Source organism: Coregonus clupeaformis, chromosome 7 (genome assembly GCF_020615455.1).
Source record: "Coregonus clupeaformis isolate EN_2021a chromosome 7, ASM2061545v1, whole genome shotgun sequence".
Lineage (NCBI taxonomy): Eukaryota > Metazoa > Chordata > Actinopteri > Salmoniformes > Salmonidae > Coregonus > Coregonus clupeaformis.
The window spans coordinates 5,689,747-5,710,009 of record NC_059198.1 but is presented as its reverse complement, the minus strand read 5'-3'; the positions used below and the strand labels follow the sequence as shown (position 1 = coordinate 5,710,009).

General features: G+C 44.1%; 1 protein-coding gene across 6 annotated transcripts in view; it reads left to right on the top strand.

The window, feature by feature from the left end:
- Positions 1 to 4,654: 4,654 nt before the first annotated feature.
- Positions 4,655 to 20,263, top strand: part of LOC121568778 (SUN domain-containing protein 1) — a 53,989-nt gene continuing 38,380 nt past the window's right edge. Inside the window, exons 1-2 of one of the 6 annotated variants that reach the window (XM_041879200.2) lie at positions 11,248 to 11,585; positions 15,694 to 15,788. In XM_041879200.2, the coding sequence (XP_041735134.2) occupies positions 15,706 to 15,788 (83 nt within the window). In that variant the 5' untranslated portion in view covers positions 11,248 to 11,585; positions 15,694 to 15,705. Of the gene's footprint in view, positions 4,915 to 11,247; positions 11,586 to 14,972; positions 15,143 to 15,693; positions 15,789 to 20,263 lie in introns of those variants that run through there. The other 5 variants (XM_041879199.2, XM_041879201.2, XM_041879202.2 and 2 more) reach the window with 5 other exon arrangements.

Here is a 20,263-nt window from a genome sequence, read left to right as displayed (position 1 = left end):
TAAATAAATCACAGACAGTGTCACCAGCAAAGCACCCCCACACCATAACACCATAACACCTCCTCCTCCATGCTTTACGGTGGGAAATACACATGCGGAGGTCATCCGTTCACCCACACCACGTCTCACAAAGACACGGCGGTTGGAACCAAAAATCTCAAATTTGGACTCCAGACCAAAGGACAAATGTCCACCGGTCGAATGTCCATTGCTCGTGTTTCTTGGCCCAAGCAGGTCTCTTCTTCTTATTGATGTCCTTTAGTAGTGGTTTCTTTGCAGCAATTCGACCATGAAGGACTGATTCACACAGTCCCCTCTGAGCAGTTGATGTTGAGATGTGTCTGTGACTTGAACTCTGTGAAGCATTTATTTGGGCTGCAATTTCTGAGGCTGGTAACTCTAATGAACTTTTCCTCTGCAGCAGAGGTAACTCTGGGTCTTCCATTCCTGTGGTGGACCTCATGAGAGCCAGTTTCATCATAGCGCTTGATGGTTTTTGCGACTGCACTTGAAGAAACTTTCAAAGTTCTTGAAATGTTCCGTATTGACTGACCTTCATGTCTTAAAGTAATGATGGACTGTCGTTTCTCTTTGCATATTTGAGCTGTTCTTGCCATAATCTGGACTTGGTCTTTTACCAAATAGGGCTATGTTCTGTTAAGCACCCCTACCTTGTCACAACACAATTGATTGGCTCAAACGCATTAAGAAGGAAAGAAATTCCACATTATTAACTTTTAAGAAGGCACACCTGTTAATTGAAATGCATTCCAGGTGACTACCTCATGAAGCTGGTTGAGGGATTGCCAAGAGTGTGCAAAGCTGTAATCAAGCAAAGGCATGTAAAAAACATGAATAGGTGTGTCCAAACTTTTGACTGGTAGTGTATTTCAATGGCCCTTTGCATCTGACATAGCCTACAATATGCATTATGTCCACAAGACAGCGCCCTCACACAGGCAAATTATGGTTGTGGGTCATACGACAGCTTGACAATCATCCAATTTTGCACGTTACAGCTCGTCTTTTGATGCAGTGTTGCGAACAGGATGTACAGTACGCACAATCGCCTGATTGTCCCGCAGTAGAGCCTCAATGTGACTGTCCCTAAAGGGTTTGTTGGCATTGTTCTCCTACAAACAGGAGGACAAAGGGATTTGTCAATTAATACAGCTGGAAGAACAAAGCTCAGAGCTCTCACAAAACATGTTCCTATGTATGTATTCCGAAAACTACAAATGGCATAATAAACTTGAACTTGAAGAATGATACTCAAAATAAATATAAATAGACCTACCTGGAAAGAATGTTGTTTCACTCCAACACAGGCAGCGGAATGCTCCTAACAAAGGGCAATGTCCAGACGTTCTGCTTCTCTACCCAGCAACGCTGTACGGAACTCCTCATGGTGCACATCTGAAGAGTTGTCACACATTGTCCAATAACATTATAAACGTCCATTTGTAGGAAATATTATGCAAGATACTGAACACACATTCACATTATTACCAAATAGGTGCTTGCAGGATGTTTTCATATTTTCTTTGGAAAGTTGACCATTGTTGTGGAAAGGAGTGGTTCCACACACAGCACCACTGACCAGCTTCTCAACTACATCCCGTCTGGACTCTGCTGTGTCTTTCTTCAAGATGCTCTCAATTTCTGGAAGAATAAAAAAAGAGCATGAATCAATTATTCTAATAACTCTATTTCTATGTCTGAGGATCAAGCAAATGCCTTCTGTTGTCACATTGTGGTTAAATGTAGCAAGAGTGTAGCAACCATACCTTCCATGACTGTCTACTAGCCCTCTTGAACACACTTCACATGAATGAAAACAGGCATATCAATCCTACCTTGGGCTGTAGTCAAGCAACTCTCACAATAGGTATCTGCAGAAAGAGAGCACAGATACAGTCCAGTACTAGATGTTAGTAGGTAATCATTTTAAAAACAAATCTTTCAAATGGGCTTGTCAGAAGACACATTTTTAACAAAGGTGTGTAGGCTACTTACAGCGATCCACATCGTCAGTCTGTGCAGCAAGCAGCTCAAACAAACAAACAAAGAGCAACAAGTTCCTCATACTGTGTAGTAAATTGTCTATAATCCTGTCAAAAGTGATCCTATCTTATATTACATTTTAGTCATTTAGCAGACGCTCTTATCCAGAGCGACTTACAGTTAGTGATTACATATTTTTTTTATACTGGCCGCCCGTGGGAATCGAACCCACAACCCTGGCGTTGCAAACGCCATGCTCTATCAACTGAGCTACATCCCTGCCGGCCATTCCCTCCCCTACCCTAGACGACGCTGGGCCAATTATGCGCCGCCCATGAGTCTCCCGGTCGCGGCCGGCTGCGACAGAGCCTGGATTCGAACCAGGATCTCTAGTGGCACAGTTAGCACTGCGATGCAGTGCCTTAGACCACTGCGCCACTCAGGAGTTCTATGAGAGTGAGATAGCTGTTCTCACACAATCTATGCAACGTTCTAGTCATGTGACTTCAGGTAGGTAACTACAACAATAAGATCAGCATCACCAACATTCCTCATATGACATGTGGCCTGCCCTACAGGTTTTATCTCACAGTAGGCTAGTAAGTTTCCTCCACAAGTCTTTCCATTGGCATATAACACAAATTGATTCACAAAACACAATTATTTACTCTATATTACTGGTAATCTAGCCTACCTCTTCAAGGGATGGTGTGCTGATTGTTTATTTGTCATAGGATACAGTGCACTCTCTACTGATAGTCTAAATGATTTCACACAGTAGGCCTACAGTGAGGGGAAAAAGTATTTGATCCCCTGCTGATTTTGTACGTTTGCCCACTGACAAAGACATGATCAGTCTATCATTTTAATGGTAGATTTATTTGAACAGTGAGAGACAGAATAATAAACAAAAAATCCAGAAAAACGCATGTCAAAAATGTTATAAATTGATTTGCATTTTAATGAGGGAAATACGTTTTTGACCCCCTCTCAATCAGAAAGATTTCTGGCTCCCAGGTGTCTTTTATACAGGTAACGAGCTGAGATTAGAGCACACTCTTAAAGGGAGTGCTCCTAATCTCAGTTTGTTACCTGTATAAAAGACACCTGTCCACAGAAGCAATCAATCAATCAGATTCCAAACTCTCCACCATGGCCAAGACCAAAGAGCTCTCCAAGGATGTCAGGGACAAGATTGTAGACCTACACAAGGCTGGAATGGGCTACAAGACCATTGCCAAGCAGCTTGGTGAGAAGGTGACAACAGTTGGTGCGATTATTCGCAAATAGAAGAAACACAAAATAACTGTCAATCTCCCTCGGCCTGGGGCTCCATGCAAGATCTCACCTCGTGGAGTTGCAATGATCATGAGAACGATGAGGAATCAGCCCAGAACTACACGGGAGGATCTTGTCAATGATCTCAAGGCAGCTGGGACCATAGTCACCAAGAAAACGATTGGTAACACACTACGCCGTGAAGGACTGAAATCCTGCAGCGCCCGCAAGGTCCACCTGCTCAAGAAAGCACATATACATGCCCATCTGAAGTTTGCCAATGAACATCTGAATGATTCAGAGGAGAACTGGGTGAAAGTGTTGTGGTCAGATGAGACCAAAATGGAGCTCTTTGGCATCAACTCAACTCGCCGTGTTTGGAGGAGGAGGAATGCTGCCTATGACCCCAAGAACACCATCCCCACCGTCAAACATGGAGGTGGAAACATTATGCTTTGGGGGTGTTTTTATGCTAAGGGTACAAGACAACTTCACCGCATCAAAGGGACGATGGACGGGGCCATGTACCGTCAAATCTTGGGTGAGAACCTCCTTCCCTCAGCCAGGGCATTGAAAATGGGTCGTGGATGGGTATTCGAGCATGACAATGACCCAAAACACACGCCAAGGCAACAAAGGAGTGGCTCAAGAAGAAGCACATTAAGGTCCTGGAGTGGCCTAGCCAGTCTCCAGACCTTAATCCCATAGAAAATCTGTGGAGGGAGCTGAAGATTCGAGTTGCCAAACGTCAGCCTCGAAACCTTAATGACTTGGAGAAGATCTGCAAAGAGGAGTGGGACAAAATCCCTCCTGAGATGTGTGCAAACCTGGTGGCCAACTACAAGAAACGTCTGTCCTCTGTGATTGCCAACAATGGTTTTGCCACCAAGTACTAAGTCATGTTTTGCAGAGGGGTCAAATACTTATTTCCCTCATTAAAATGCAAATCAATTTATAACATTTTTTACATGCGTTTTTCTGGATTTTTTTGTTGTTATTCTGTCTCTCACTGTTCAAATAAACCTACCATTAAAATGATAGACTGATCATGTCTTTGTCAGTGGGCAAACGTACAAAAATCAGCAGGGGATCAAATACTTTCCCCTCACCAGTTTAAAAAGAGTACGATTTTATATTAAGGTACTCTTTATAAACGGTGTATAAAGGCTATGTAATGGGGTTATACGTAAGTTACAGGTAGTTCATTTGTTTATAGGTAACACTCTATATATAAAAAACTTATTGTTGTTTACCAAAACAAACAGTGTTAACAGAGAGGAAGAACAGATGCTGAAACCATCCATCCATCCAGCCAGCCGCGCTACAGCTCTGGCTGCACACGGCTAACAGCTACTATATATGGGCATTTTGACCTAAAAAGGAGTGATTTGAAACGCGGTTAATTATTGCTCTCCTCCATGTGATGTCAGTTTGAGCAGCGGAAAATATTACTGTGCCAGTCGGGGAAAGAGCAAACCGAACGTTAGCTACTTTTTAGGCAGGCTTGCCATGCATTGACTTGGTAGCAACATTTTACTTCCTTGAACTGAATTTGGTGGATAACTGAACAGCCACAGACAGACCGTCGTTCATCCTCACAACAACCTGTGGATTTGACAACCAGCGCCGAGTGTAAGTACAGTAAACGTTAGCTAGTTTGGCAATAGTCCCACGTGCAGACTAGTGGTGTCTACTACCAGTAACTTGTTAAATGGGATGTGCTAAGTGTAGGCATACGTGTTGGATTATACGTGCAAGTAGTACTGTACTTAGAAAACAGAAAAGTAACGTTAGAATACGAGAAGGTATAACCACAATATTTGGTATGACGTTAGCAAGCTAGCTAGCACATCAAGGCTGCACGACCAGCCACCACGATGGTTGCATGCACTTGATTTCTTTCTCCTGACCAAGAAGATTTCGTAATTATTGACCAGTGCACCAATTATCTAAACTGGAACGGTGTGTGCATCATTGATGTTTATGTTGACAGGGTAACTACCTACATATACAATTTGTAAGTCGCTCTGGATAAGAGCGTCTGCTAAATGACGTAAAATTATGTTTTTGTCATCTCCAACTGAACTAGATTTACTTAGAATTTAACATCTCGCGGTAACCCAGCCTACTGCTTCCCCTGTAGTCTTCTTCTTCGAGTTTTTATAGCGGATCGCAACCAACTAACAGGTGCATACACTGCCAGCTACTGTACTACTGGGGGGTAGAAGGATTACTTTATCCTATCCCAGGTATTCCTTAAAGAGGTGGGGTTTCAAATGTCTCCGGAAGGTGGTGAGTGACTCCGCTGTCCTGGCGTCGTGAGGGAGCTTGTTCCACCATTGGGGTGCATTCACTGCAGACTGTGGGACATCCACTACCATCTCATCACTATCAGCTATTTTCACTGCCTCCACATAGGAGACCTGTTGGATAGCCCTGATCCTAGCTACTGCGACCTCCTTCATCCTTACAGTGATTCCCATCACAATTACAGCAACATGCTTCATCTGACTCTTCAACTACGACATATTTATTCCTTCGACAAACACGTGTCCAAACTTTTTACATTTGTAACACTGCAGCGGCTTCTGTACATGCGGCCTGCACCACTCACCAGCCAGCTCTAGTCTGGACTATTATTCGGCCAGTCTGCACAGCGCGTTATCGACCCAGAACATATCAGTTTTTCTGCCGGAATCACTGAACCTTTAACTCCGGATTCATCGCTACCAGCTAGCTGCAACAAAATGGACGTTGTGGTCTGGCTAATCATCCTGAGCTAGGCCCATCTCCCGGCTATCTACCTCTCTGTCAACCGGACGGGACCACCTAGTGTTGACACGGAGCCCCGCCGATCCTACACGACTGGTCTGCCGACGAAATCGTCTGATGTGGTTACGACGTCGACCACGAAGATTCCATCTGCTAGCCCCGGCCCGCTAGCACACGCTAGCCGTGGCCTCTTACTCGCTAGTGCTTTAGCAGCCTCCGAACTATCCTATTGCTGTTCACCGGACCTTATGATAACTCAGCTATACAGCTGATGTCTGCTGGACTGTTCCTTTTTACGGTACTGCATCCTGTTTATGTTTAGCCTCAGCCCAAACTGTGTCATCATTACCAGCTGTTGTCTTAGCTCTCTCAAATTACACCTGTGATTGCTTTATGCCTCTCTCACTTGTCAACATGGTTAGCTTATTGTTGTTTCGGTTATTTCTAATTGTACTATTTCACTGTAGATCCCCCAGCCCAGCTAAACCTGCCTTAGATAGCTCCTTTGTCCCACCCCCCATACACGCGGAGACCGACTCAATTGGTGCCTCCAGTGATGCTATCTCTTTCATTGTTACCCAACACTTAGGTTTACCTCCACTTTACTCATATCCTTCCATATCCTTGTCTGTACATAATGCCCTGAATCTTTTCTACAACGCCCGGAAATCTGCCCCCTTTATTCTATGTACCCAACGCACTAGAAGACCAGTTCTTAAAGCCTTTAGCCGTATCCTTATTCTAGTCCTCCTCTGTTCCTCTGGTGATGTAGAGGCTAACCCAGGCCCTGCAGCCCTCAGTATCACTCCTACTCCCCAGGCGCTATCATTTGCTGACTCCTGTAATCGCAAAAGTCTTTGTTTCTTGCACGTAAATATCAGAAGTCTACTTCCTAAGTTTGAGTTATTCACTGCGTTAGCACACTCCGCCAACCCTGATGTTCTAGCAGTGTCTGAATCCTGGCTTAGGAAGGCCACCAAAAATTCTGAAATTTCCATCCCCAACTATAACATTTTCCGTCTAGATAGAACTGCCAAAGGGGGTGGAGTTGCAATCTACTGTAGAGATAGCCTGCAGAGCTCTATCATACTATCCAGGTCTGTGCCCAAACAGTTTGAGCTTCTACTTCTAAAACTCCACCTTTCCAGAAATAAGTCTCTCACTGTTGCCGCTTGCTACAGACCCCCCTCAGCCCCCAGCTGTGCCCTGGACACCATATGTGAATTGATTGCCCCCCATTTATCCTCAGAGTTCGTACTGCTTGGTGACCTAAATTGGGATATGCTTAACACCCCGGCCATCCTACAATCCAAACTAGATGCCCTCAATCTCACGCAAATTATCAACGAACCTACCAGGTACAACTCTAAATCCGTAAACATGGGTACCCTCATAGATATCATCCTGACTAACTTACCCTCTAAATACACCTCAGCTGTCTTCAACCAGGATCTCAGCGATCACTGCCTTATTGCCTGCGTCCGTAACGGGTCCGCGGTCAAACGACCACCCCTCATCACTGTCAAACGCTCCCTAAAACACTTTAGCGAGCAGGCCTTCCTAATTGACCTGGCCCAGGTATCCTGGATGGATATAGATCTCATTCCGTCAGTAGAGGATGCCTGGTTGTTCCTTAAAAGTAATTTCCTCTCAATCTTAAATAAACATGCCCCATTCAAAAATACAGAACTAAGAACAGATATAGCCCCTGGTTCTCCTCAGACTTGACTGCCCTTGACCAGCACAAAAACATCCTGTGGCGTACTGCATTAGCATCAAATAGCCCCCGCGATATGCAACTTTTCAGGGAAGTTAGGAACCAATATACACAAGCAGTCAGGAAAGCAAAGGCTAACATTTTTCAAACAGAAATTTGCATCCTGAAGCACTAACTCCAAAAAGTTTTGGGACACTGTAAAGTCCATGGAGAATAAGAGCACTTCCTCCCAGCTGCCCACTGCACTGAGGCTAGGAAACACTATCACCACCGATAAATCTACAATAATCGAGAATTTCAACAAGCATTTTGCTACGGCTGGCCATGCTTTCCACCTGGCTACCACTACCCCGGCCACCAACTCTGCACCCTCCGCTGCAACTTGCCCATGCCCCCCCGCTTCTCCTTCACACAAATTCAGACAGCTGATGTTCTGAAAGAGCTGCAAAATCTAGACCCCTACAAATCAGCTGGGCTAGACAATCTGGACCCTTTCTTTCTAAAACTAGCCGCCGAAATTGTCGCAACCCCTATTACTAGTCTGTTCAACCTCTCTTTCGTAACGTCTGAGATCCCCAGAGATTGGAAAGCTGCCGCGGTCATCCCCCTCTTCAAAGGGGGTGACACTCTAGATCCAAACTGCTACAGACCTATATCCATCCTGCCCTGCCTTTCGAAAGTATTTGAAAGCCAAGTTAACAAACAGATCACCGACCATTTCGAATACCACCGTACCTTCTCCGCTATGCAATCCGGTTTCCGAGCTGGTCATGGGTGCACTTCAGCCACGCTCAAGGTCCTAAACGATATTATAACCGCGATTGATAATAGACAGTACTGTGCAGCCGTCTTCATCGACCTGGCCAAGGCTTTCGACTCTGTCAACCACCGCATTCTTATTGGCAGACTAAATAGCCTTGGTTTCTCAAATGACTGCCTCGCCTGGTTCACCAACTACTTCTCAGATAGAGTTCAGTGTGTCAAATCGGAGGGCCTGTTGTCTGGACCTATGGCAGTCTCTATGGGGGTGCCACAGGGTTCAATTCTTGGGCCGACACTTTTCTCTGTGTATATCAATGATGTCGCTCTTGCTGCTGGTGACTCTCAGATCCACCTCTACGCAGACGACACCATTTTGTATACATCTGGCCCTTCATTGGACACTGTGTTAACAAACCTCCAAACGAGCTTCAATGCCATATAACACTCCTTCAGTAGCCTCCAACTGCTCTTAAACACTAGTAAAACTAAATGCATGCTTTTCAATCGAACGCTGCTGGCACCCGCCCACCCGACTAGAATCACCACTCTCGACGGGTCTGACCTAGAGTATGTGGACAACTACAAATACCTAGGTGTCTGGTTAGACTGTAAACTCTCCTTCCAGACTCACATTAAGAATCTCCAATCCAAAGTTAAATCTAGAATTGGCTTCCTATTTCGCAACAAAGCATCCTTCACTCATGCTGCCAAACATGCCCTCGTAAAACTGACTATCCTACCGATCCTTGACTTCGGCGATGTCATTTACAAAATAGCCTCCAACACTCTACTCAGCAAATTGGATGTAGTCTATCACAGTGCCATCCGTTTTGTCTCCAAAGCCCCATACACTACCCACCACTGTGACCTGTACGCTCTTGTTGGCTGGTCCTCACTACATGTTCGTCGTCAAACCCACTGGCTCCAGGCCATCTATAAATCACTGCTAGGCAAATCCCCGCCTTATCTTAGCTCATTGGTCACCATAGCAGCACCCACCCGTAGTCTGCGCTCCAGCAGGTATATCTCACTGATCATTCCCAAAGCCAACACCTCCTTTGGCCGCCATTCCTTCCAGTTCTCTGCTGCCAATGACTGGAACGAATTGCAAAAATCTCTGAAGCTGGAGACTCTTATCTCCCTCACTAACTTTAAGCATCAGTTGTCAGAGCACCTTACCGATCACTGCACCTGTACACAGCCCATCTGAAATTAGCCCACCCAACTACCTCATCCCTATATTGTTATTTATTTTGCTATTTTGCACCCCAGTATCTCTATTTGCACATAATCTCTTGCACATCTAGCATTCCAGTGTTAATACTAATTGTAATTAATTTGCACTATAGCCTATTTATTGCCTTACCGCCATAACTTGCTACATTTGCACACACTGTATATATATTTTCTGTTGTACTTTTGACTTTGTTTTTTTTTACCCCATATGTAACTCTGTGTTGTTGTTTTTATCGCACTGCTTTGCTTTATCTTGGCCAGGTCGCAGTTGTAAATGAGAACTTGTTCTCAACTGGCTTACCTGGTTAAATAAAGGTGAAATAAAAAAAATATAAAAAAATATCCAAGTTTTACATAAGTTGGGAGAACCACTTAATCAAAGGACAGTAAAACTGATATGCTTTGCTCCTTCTTTCCATCTATCATTCGATTCAAGCGACGTGCGTCAACCACTCCTGGAATGTTATCCCTAAACCACACTGCCTCTATGTCCAACGAGACACCAGAGATGACACCTTTTGCTTCCCCTGTCAATCTTCCAAGGCCCTGTGATTGGTCCAAACGTCTTGGGTGACAGGGTACATCACCATGTAGTACAATATCACAGACAGTAGGTGGCGCAGTAGTCCTATGAAGTGACTATTTTCTAAATCTTGATCCAAGAGGTTCCTTGGAGGCCAAATTAATTAGTGATGAGGCTCAATTTCTCAGCTGATCTGGATTTGATATTTGGGTTGTAATCTGCGCTGTAAACAGGCCATCAGTGAATATGATGTGTTGGTAGACTTAATTGAGTTCAGTGTTTTAGGATTATTAAACCCTTATTTGAAATATTATATCAATTTAGAAGCAGTACTGTAACTGATTTCACTGTCTGTCTGTATGTATGTATGCATGTATGAATTCACTTGCATTGGTTAGGACTTGAGTTTGGCCCAACATGAATGTTTTTGACCTCACAGAGAAAACACTACTCTCTGTCCTGTGGTCAACCATTTACATGAATAGTGATCCTCAGATGTAGGAGTTCTGTCCTGGAGAGGTGATGGGGAAACAGCTGTTGATGGATCATGAATGTGTTATGAACATGTATCTGAATGAGTAGAACGTGTTGTGCAAATGATACATTGAATGTGCAGTAGCAGTAGTATCCCAGATTGCATTATACTGTCCAGTTATAGATTATTTCTAGTTTTGTATAAGAGCCCTAGTCATGTAGTTAATGAGATCTTTAGTCCTGAGACAAAAAACATTGTGCTTTATTTTTTGTGTATTCTGTACCTCTAGTATTTTTACTCTGTGATTTTGATTTATTTTATACTAAATAATATTAAGTATTACGCTTTAGCTTATCAATATATCTATAATACTTGGATCACAACTCCCAGTTCAACTCTCATCCGATGGGAGAAGTTACAGTAGTGGAGGGTGGGATGCAGAAATTTCATTTTACTCAAATAGATTCAGTGTGCGCCATGACTGACAATAGCGGGTCTGGGAGAGAGAGGAACAACTCTGCTGCGATCCTTCTGGCTTTGTTACGTCTGGGAAGCCATTTTGGAATTCTGCTTGTAGTGCCTGAGAATTACGTACACACACACACTTTCAACTTGCAAAGTTTTGTGTATGTTCACGGATAAATATTGTTCTGGTATCTGGGTTAGGATCATCGAACGCACCCCGACCGTTCCATACCTGGAATAAACGCCTCGAGATGCGGTGTGAAGTTAGCGCATCTTCCAAGACAGAAATGTGTTGATCTTTTTCAACTGGATTACGCTCATAAGAATAACATAGATGGACTCTTATCTGATGGGCAAGTAGATGTTACACACGATATTATTAGAATTATATCGTTTTATCTTCAGTTTTTTTATATATATTTGTAGCCATAAAATAGAATTTATTAGAAATTAACGCGCATTTTATTTTCCATTTTGTAACGTTAGTGCTTCTCTGGCTCCTTTATCCAGAATTATGTTTTGACAGCGAACAGAACCTTGGGCCTGATTCATTATTTCACATAGGTTAACTGCGACCTTAGGTTCAATACGTTTGCTTTATATTACCCTCAGTATCTGCACAATGAGAGCCTACATTTGATATGTATGTTATAAACGCAACATTAATGTCATTGCATGGACGGGTGTCTGCGTTGTCTAAATATTGCGGTCTAAAATTAGCATTAGGCAATACGAGACTTTCACGGAGTTTATGGGTCACTCGGACATGCATCATATTTGGAAATTAGACTTTTGCTGCTCCAATTGCACACATTGAAATGGAAGTACACATTTTGACATATCGAAAATACGACTTGTGCAGAATCAACAATTCGATATCATTCTTTTTACCTAGCGTGTCACCTACTGTTCTGTGAAAAGGAGACAGTTTACAAAAAAACATGCAATTTGAGAAAGGTTTCTATAGAGCCCCACAGTGGAGGCGTCATACTACCCATAAAACCTAGTGGTCAAACAGGGACTTGGTGCCAATCGTTTTTCCACCATACATTTTTCCCATAGGGGATTTTAGAAACACTTAAAATAAGGGCTGTGTTTCATGTAGGCTTACCTGGCATGACATTTTGATAACCAAGTAAATTTCTCTTGGACAAGGTGACTTTTATCTAAACTATTGGAACCATTTCCCTGTTTGACCGCTAGGTTTTATGGGTATTATGACTCATACTGTGGTTCTCTATTAGAGGGTTTCCCAAATTCGGTCCTGCCCCCTGCCCCCCCACGCACGTTTTGGTTTTTGCCCTAGCACTACGCAGCTGATTCAAATAATCAAACCTTGTGTAACCGGCGGCAGGTAGCTTAATGGTTAAGAGCGTTGTGCCAGTAACCGAAAGGTCGCTGGTTCTAATCCCCGAGCCGACTAGGTGATAAAATCTGTCGATGTGCCCTTGAGCAAGGCACTTAACCCTAATTGCTCCTGTAAGTTGCTCTGGATAAGAGCGTCTGCTAAATGAATAAAATGTAAAATGTAACCGGTGTCAAATGGCTAGCTAGTTAGCGGTGCACGCTAGTAGCATTTCAATCGGTGACATCACTCGCTCTGAGACATTGAAGTAGTTGTTTCCCTTGCTCTGCAAGGGCCGCGGCTTTTATGGAGCGACGGGTAATGGCGCTTCGAGGGTGATTGTTGTCGATGTGTGCAGAGGGTCCCTGGTTCAAGCCCAGGTAGGGGCGAGGAGAGGGACGGAAGCAACACTGTTACATTGATGCTGTTGACCCGGATCACTGGTTGTTGCGGAAAAGGAGGAGGTCAAAGGGGGGTGAGTGTAACCGGTGTGAAATGGCTAGCTAGTTAGCGGTGCGCGCTAGTAGCGTTTCAATCGTGACGTCACTCGCTCTGAGACCTTGAAGTAGTTGTTTCCCTTGCTCTGCAAGGGCCGCGGCTTTTGTGGAGCAACGGGTAACGGTGCTTCGAGGGTGACTGTTGTCGATGTGTGCAGAGGGTCCCTGGTTCAAGCCCAGGTAGGGGCCATGAGAGGGACGGAAGCAACACTGTTACACTTGATGATGAGTTGGTTATTTGAATCAGCTGTGTAGTGCTATGGCAAAAAACAAAACGTGCACCGGGGGGGGGCAGGACCGAGTTTGGGAAACCCTGCTCTATAGTGTGTGTGTGTGTGTGAGAGAGAGAGGGAGCGAGCCTGGGATAGTGAGTGTGCCTGTGCTGTTTGTGTTCAGCCTGTCTCTCAACTATAAGTTCATAAATCGTGCCCTTTGCAAGATTATACGAGCTAAACCTGGGAAGGGTTTTGACGAGAAAGGATACAGGTTTTGTCAGATATTACTTTTCGTAGCAGGTTAGGAGAATTTATGCAGCAGATTAGGATAATTAGGTTAAGGTTAGAAAAATAATTAGGGTTAGCTAAAATGAAAATAATAATCTACTTTTGATGTGAATTTGACAAAAGCTGAATCCTTTCTAGCCATGACCCCTGGGATGATGGCTTGTAAAAGCAAAAATGGAGGATGAGAAATTGCTCTTTTATGGTGGTTGTGATAAATTGGATGGTGGGTGAAACATGTTTCTAAAGTTGGTTCCCACCTCAGCACTGCAATCTCAAAATAATTCAGCTTTGAACACACAGGAGGGCTTATTATAGTTATTTTCCTGAACTTGGAAAGTCCAGTAACTTCTGCATCCTGAAGGATTGCCAAAAACAGGCCACCAATCCAACCAACTAATCCAGGCAGAATTAACGTCTCCCCATGGGTTTTCATGATTATTTATCCCTGTTTTGGGCCTTTGGATTTACAAGTAGATTTGACCTGTGGTTAAGATTACCAGGCAGTAGTCCCTCTGATTTGGCAGATTTGGGGGAATACCATCTGTTCCCTCTATAGTGCTCCCTCTTATTTAGTACAACCTCTATAATAGTATATAACCTTAACCAGGTTGCAGGGGTGCTTCCTTAGCTACTGTAGTATCAGCATGGCTCAGGGTTTGTTGTAGGAAGTTATGACGTGGGTAGTAACTTGCAGGGCCATCCTACTGTAACTTATCAGCGGAAGCTGAGTCATTCAAACCAACCCGCTGAATTGTGTAACCATTGAATTCTGTGCATATTTGAGAGGCAAATTTGCTGTTTGAGTCTACTTCAAGGCTAGATGTTGTATGTTGTAGACCCATAGTTAAAATCAATACATTAGTGTTTCAGCTCAATTTATTGATTTCCCTCTGTTTTGAATAGACTAAACTAATCACCACAACCAAGTACATCCCTGTCATGTACCCTCTATAGTACCTGTTAGGTTACTATATATTTGACTCTGAGGGTTTAAATAGGTTTCATGTTAGCGCTCTCCTGACCTCTCACGGGGTCATGTTCCATTGAGTACCTTATAGATTACTGTGTCCCACGCTTGCCATCTTCCTGGAGTTGAGTCTGGGAGTGTGCAGGGCTCACAATGTTGCAGACAGAAATGTAGGCTAATGTATAGAACTGGCAAAATTCCCTCCTTATTCTATATGACAGACAATTATGTATACTCCTCTCCTACACAAACATTCTGTAATGTTATTTGCACCTCACCCTCCTGAACAGGCCCCAGGCATCTACCTGGCCAGGTGTATCCCGGCCATTACCAGGGTTGGGCCTATAGCTCCACCTCTGCATGTGCTACTCTCTGAAGGGAGAGAGCCTGTTTTCCCCAGTCAGTCTGGTATTTTGGCTGGCTGCCTTGCCTGAGAGAGACTCCCATTGTCTTCTGTCCTGTCTCCACTGGTCCCCGTCAGCCCACAGCTGCTGAACTACAGAAAGAGAAGAGGAGTTCCATTCATTACCTAACCCTGCTGCCTGCCTTCCGAAGCGCTCGTCGTCAACAGGCCGCAGCCGTAATGCAGGGGAAGGAGGTTGGCCAAGTCTATTCCGCAGAACAGAGCAGAGCAGGGCTGTAGTATTGTGTGCTAGGGGAAATTATAATGTTAACTGTTCTCATTACTCGCATGTCTGCCTGCCTGCCTGGGCTCTGGGACTCTCCAGAGCAGCTACTGCTGCCTAGGTTTTCTTGGAGTGAAGCCAAGTAGATTGGGTCTAATGTGGGATTGTGCTGTGGAGGCACAGAGAGAGATTGTATGATATTCACCAGAGAGGTGTAGTATGTGGGTTACGTGTGTGGAATAGTTTGTTTGTATGTTAACTAGTGAGTGTTTGTAGGACTATGCTATTGCTCTGAGGGAAGGTAAATCAACTTGTTACTGGATCTAAACATTGCTAGTGTCGAGAGACAAGCTGAACCATTCAGTGTGTGTGTGTGTGTGTGTGTGTGTGTGTGTGTGTGTGTGTGTGTGTGTGTGTGTGCGTGTGTAATGCATGCCTTTGCAGGTGTGTTAGAATGATAATGCCTCATCTGTCGTGCCATGGCCTAAAGAGCCCTCTCTCCCTTCCACCCTGACTCTTGCAGTCTGATCGGAGAATGACCATGGATTTTTCTCGCCTACACACATACACCCCTCCACAGTGTGCTCCAGAGAACACAGGATATACCTACTCCCTCAGGTGAGAATGCTGACTGCGCTACTGACCGTTACACTACTGACTGGCATCTACTGACCATTTCATGGACCATTTCAGAATAATTTCATCAGGTTCATTTCATGTTCATTCTAGACAATTCAGGGTGTGTGAATGGAACAATTGCATGAGTATTTATTTGCTGTATTTACTTTAATTGAAATGGTATAGTTGACCACATATCCTGTTCCTCTGTAGAACAGACCAGAGGTTTCATACTGTGTCTTATCAAAGGTTCAAGGGGAGCTTATCTGTTCCTCTGTTGCGCCTTCCGTATTCAGATGGCCTCCAGATGTGTGGCGAGGGTTATCATCAATCTTTCCTTTCTACACAAGTTAGCTATTCCTCCTTGACTCACATAAAAATAGTATTTGTTATTGAATCCCGTCGCCCTAATGTGATTATGTCCACCGACTACAGTCATAGCCTCTGTCAAATCAGTCAAGTCATTACCGCAGCCGCCGAGAATGAAAGGGTTCTGCTACCTTGAATTATCCTGAGGTTGTTTCTCATACACCTCCCGTATTTCAGTGTTTGACATCTCTCTCCAAGGGTAAAGCACCGTTAGGAGTCCTGAATGAGTTTGTGTTGCAATCAGAAATCTTACTGAATTGATTGTCTTTGCTCAGACTTCAGTAAAAATATATTTGAAGTACATTCGGGAATACATTTAGCAACCGTTGCAATGAGTTGGAGTGAGGAGAGAATGTTGAAATTGTAAACATCTACTTTAAAGTTGGCTTGTATTTCTAGCTAAATTGTTGCAGTCTTGATACAAAATGTTTATCCTCGACAGTTGATACATTGAAGATCTTGGTGCATTCTTGCTGATGAGTTCCAGAGTTGCTCACAAGAACAACCGTTGTGGTTGTGGTTTCGATGATTCAGCCCGATGAGTCAGTCAGTGTGTGCGCACTTGTGGTTCAGCGTTTCTGTGTGTAAGGCTATGTGTTATGGGTGAACAACACACTGAAAATGGTAGCATAGCCCTATATATTAATCTTAGTTTGGACTGTGTGAACGGAGAAGCTAACTATCACTTGCTTAGCTTGGTGTTTCCTCTCATGGGACAGTATGTTTCATGTTAGTCACACACTGTTATCATCAGCCCCTCCCTGTTGTTCTGAACTCTCTCTTTCTTCAGCCCATCATCTCTGGGGCCTGGGCATGAAAGTGCTCGCAGGTATGGTTGTCACTGAATATGCAGGTGATTTGTTTGTGTGTGTGTGTGTGTGTGTGTGTGTGTGTGTGTGTGTGTGTGTGTGTGTGTGTGGGAAGTTAGAATGTTTTTGTTTTTTTGCGCTTTCACTTTTGACGCCTCGGGTAAAGAAATGGGGGGAAAATGGCAGTGCTGGAATTTGGGGCTTAAAGAGGTGAAATTATGTTGTGCTTCTTGTTGAGAGAGAGAGAATAACAGTGTAACACACTCATAAATGTACGGGAGCATGTTCTAACACAACCACTCCCATTAGACTGACTACCATACTCTACCCTCGCTCTCCTTTGAAAAATGCTAAGGACATTCCTATAGAAAAGCCCTTCAGTCAGCGGACATGTTTAGTCCTCTCCTCTCCCTGAGTTGGACTAGGCCCAGCCCACAGGCTGTCCTTCAAGGCCTGGCTTGCATGACAACTAGATGACATTTAATAATAATATAATAATATGCCATTTAGCAGACGCTTTTATCCAAAGCGACTTATAGTCATGTGTGCATACATTTTTACGTATGGGTGGTCCCGGGGATCGAACCCACTACCCTGACGTTACAAGCGCCGTGCTCTACCAATTGAGCTACAGAGGACCACACATACAACCCCTGGAATTACTTTTAATATCTCACTGTTCTCACAGGCATGTAGAAGAGGAGGGAGTGCCGGGGTGTGTGTGTGTGTGTGTGTGTGTGTGTGTGTGTGTGTGTGCATTGCAGTAGAGAAAGGGCTTCCTTACCGCAGTAGAATTTGCTGCAGGTGAGCAGTGCTCTCTCACACAAGACAGATTTAGTCTACGATCCAGTCCTTAAGGGCTTCGGCTGGTAATAGTTTCTCCATGTCACATAATTGCTCAATTTAACCTCTTCATAACCTGTGGAGCCCACTTGACTCCCCTCACTGTGAAGGTATAAGGCAATCTCAGATGAAAAATGATAATAACCAACCAACACTTTCCCTGCATTGAAAGCTCTCCCACAGCCATGCCCGTGCCCTACCCAATAGAATCACAATTCATAGTTCAAATTTTAACGGCCCTGCTACTACCACTTTTTCTGATCATGGGAAAGCCTGTTGTGGCGCCGGACCGGTCCCAGGTGTTGTGTGTGGTGAGGCGGAGACTGATTAAAGGAAAAGGCTCTGGGTTCTCAGTCACACACACACACCATTGGAATGTGACAGGTAGGCCTAGCATGGAAGACTGGAACAAGACCATGTGTCTCCATGGTCCGGTGAGAGAGTTGATCAACCATATAAATGCTTGGTGGCACTGATCTGAGGATTCGGTAAAGAGTCTCTTTTTCTTGTACATGAAAGAGTAATGTAGGCTAATACTTCACTTATTGAATTAGTTGAACTAACAAAATGTTGTTGACTTTGCCTTGTTGAGCTGTTGTTTTTTAAATGGCAGAACAAACTGACAGAGAAGGCAGTTGAGTCATATACTGTAGCTAGGCATCAGAAATATCAGCCTATCAGTTTGAGAGCTGTCACACTGTACTGTGTATAGGTTAGTGTGTGTGTGTGTGGCCTCTTGCTGAAGGGGGAGAGGGTAGCACTGAGAGGGACAGGGTCAGGTGACAGCAACCGTTGGGCCATCTGTTGTCAGAACTCAAAAGACTGGAGACAAGATGGAGAAAGAGAGGGAGGAATGAAAGCCCAACCAATCACATCCACACATCTGAGAGGCCTTTAGAAGCCCCACAGTGAGGGGAACAAACCTAGCCTGAGTGAACAGGAGCAGGAGGCCAGGGTCGCATTCATTAGGCAACACTGTAGCAAAACGTTTAGCAAAGGACAAGGTTTTTTATTGGACAAGTTCAAGTAGACCCTCCCTGTTTCAGTCCGTTGTCTTTCATTTGGGACCTAATCAGTACGACCCAGCAGAGGCCACCATGCTACAGCCCACCAACCAAGGGTTAATTGCCAGTGTAATCCCATTGGTACAAACACCATAATCATTAGCTGAAAGGATAATGGCTTCACTGATGGATGTAAAGCCTGTACAGTGTCTGCCCTTGTAAGGGGAGGTCTCCATGCTCTCTCCCAGCCTCTCAGCTATTTCCTGGCTTTAGACTATTGATCTACTGCTGTCAGTGGAGGATTCCGGAGTGTTACCACTAGTGAGAAAAGAAGCTGCACCAGCCATAGAGATGCATTAAATTGTTATTTTTAATTCTATGGTACCACCCAAGCTACTCTGTCCTCCTGGACTATGCTGGGAAATGTAGTAACAAGATACTAATCAGTCATACCATTCATCTTTTATATATACATACATACAGTACCAGTCAAAAGTTTGGACACACCTACTCATTCAAGGGTTGTTCTTTATTTTTTACTATTTTCTACATTGTAGAATAATAGTGAAGACATCAAAACTATGAAATAACACATATGGAATCATGTAGTAACCAAAAAAGTGTTACACAAATCAAAATATATTTGAGATTTGAGATTCTTCAAATAGCCACCCTTTGCCTTGATGACAGCTTTGCACACTCTTGGCATTCTCTCAACCAGCTTCACCTGGAATGCTTTTCCAACAGTCTTGAAGGAGTTCCCACATATGCTGAGCACTTGTTGGCTGCTTTTCCTTCGCTCTGCGGTCCGACTCATCCCAAACCATCTCAATTGGGTTGAGGTCGGGGGATTGTGTAGTCCAGGTCATTTGATGCAGCACTCCATCACTCTCCTTCTTGGTAAAATAGCCCTTACACAGCCTGGAGGTGTGTTGGGTCATTGTCCTGTTGAAAAGCAAATGATAGTCCCACTAAGCCCAAACCAGATGGGATGGCGTATCTCTGCAAAATGCTGTGGTAGCCATGCTGGTTAAGTGTGCCTTGAATTCTAAATAAATCACAGACAGTGTCACCAGCAAAGCACCCCCACACCATAACACCACCTCCTCCATGCTTTACGGTGGGAAATACACATGCAGAGATCATCCGTTCACTCACACCGCGTCTCACAAAGACACGACGGTTGGAACCAAAAATCTCCAATTTGGACTCCAGACCAAAGGACACATTTCCACTGGTCTAATGTCCATTGCTCGTGTTTCTTGGCCCAAGCAAGTCTCTTATTTTTATTGGTGTCCTTTAGTTGTGGTTTCTTTGCAGCAATTCGATCATGAAGGCCTGATTCACACAGTCCCCTCTGAGCAGTTGATGTTGAGATGTGTCTGTGACTTGAACTCTGTGAAGCATTTATTTGGGCTGCAATTTATGAGGCTGGTAACTCTAATGAACT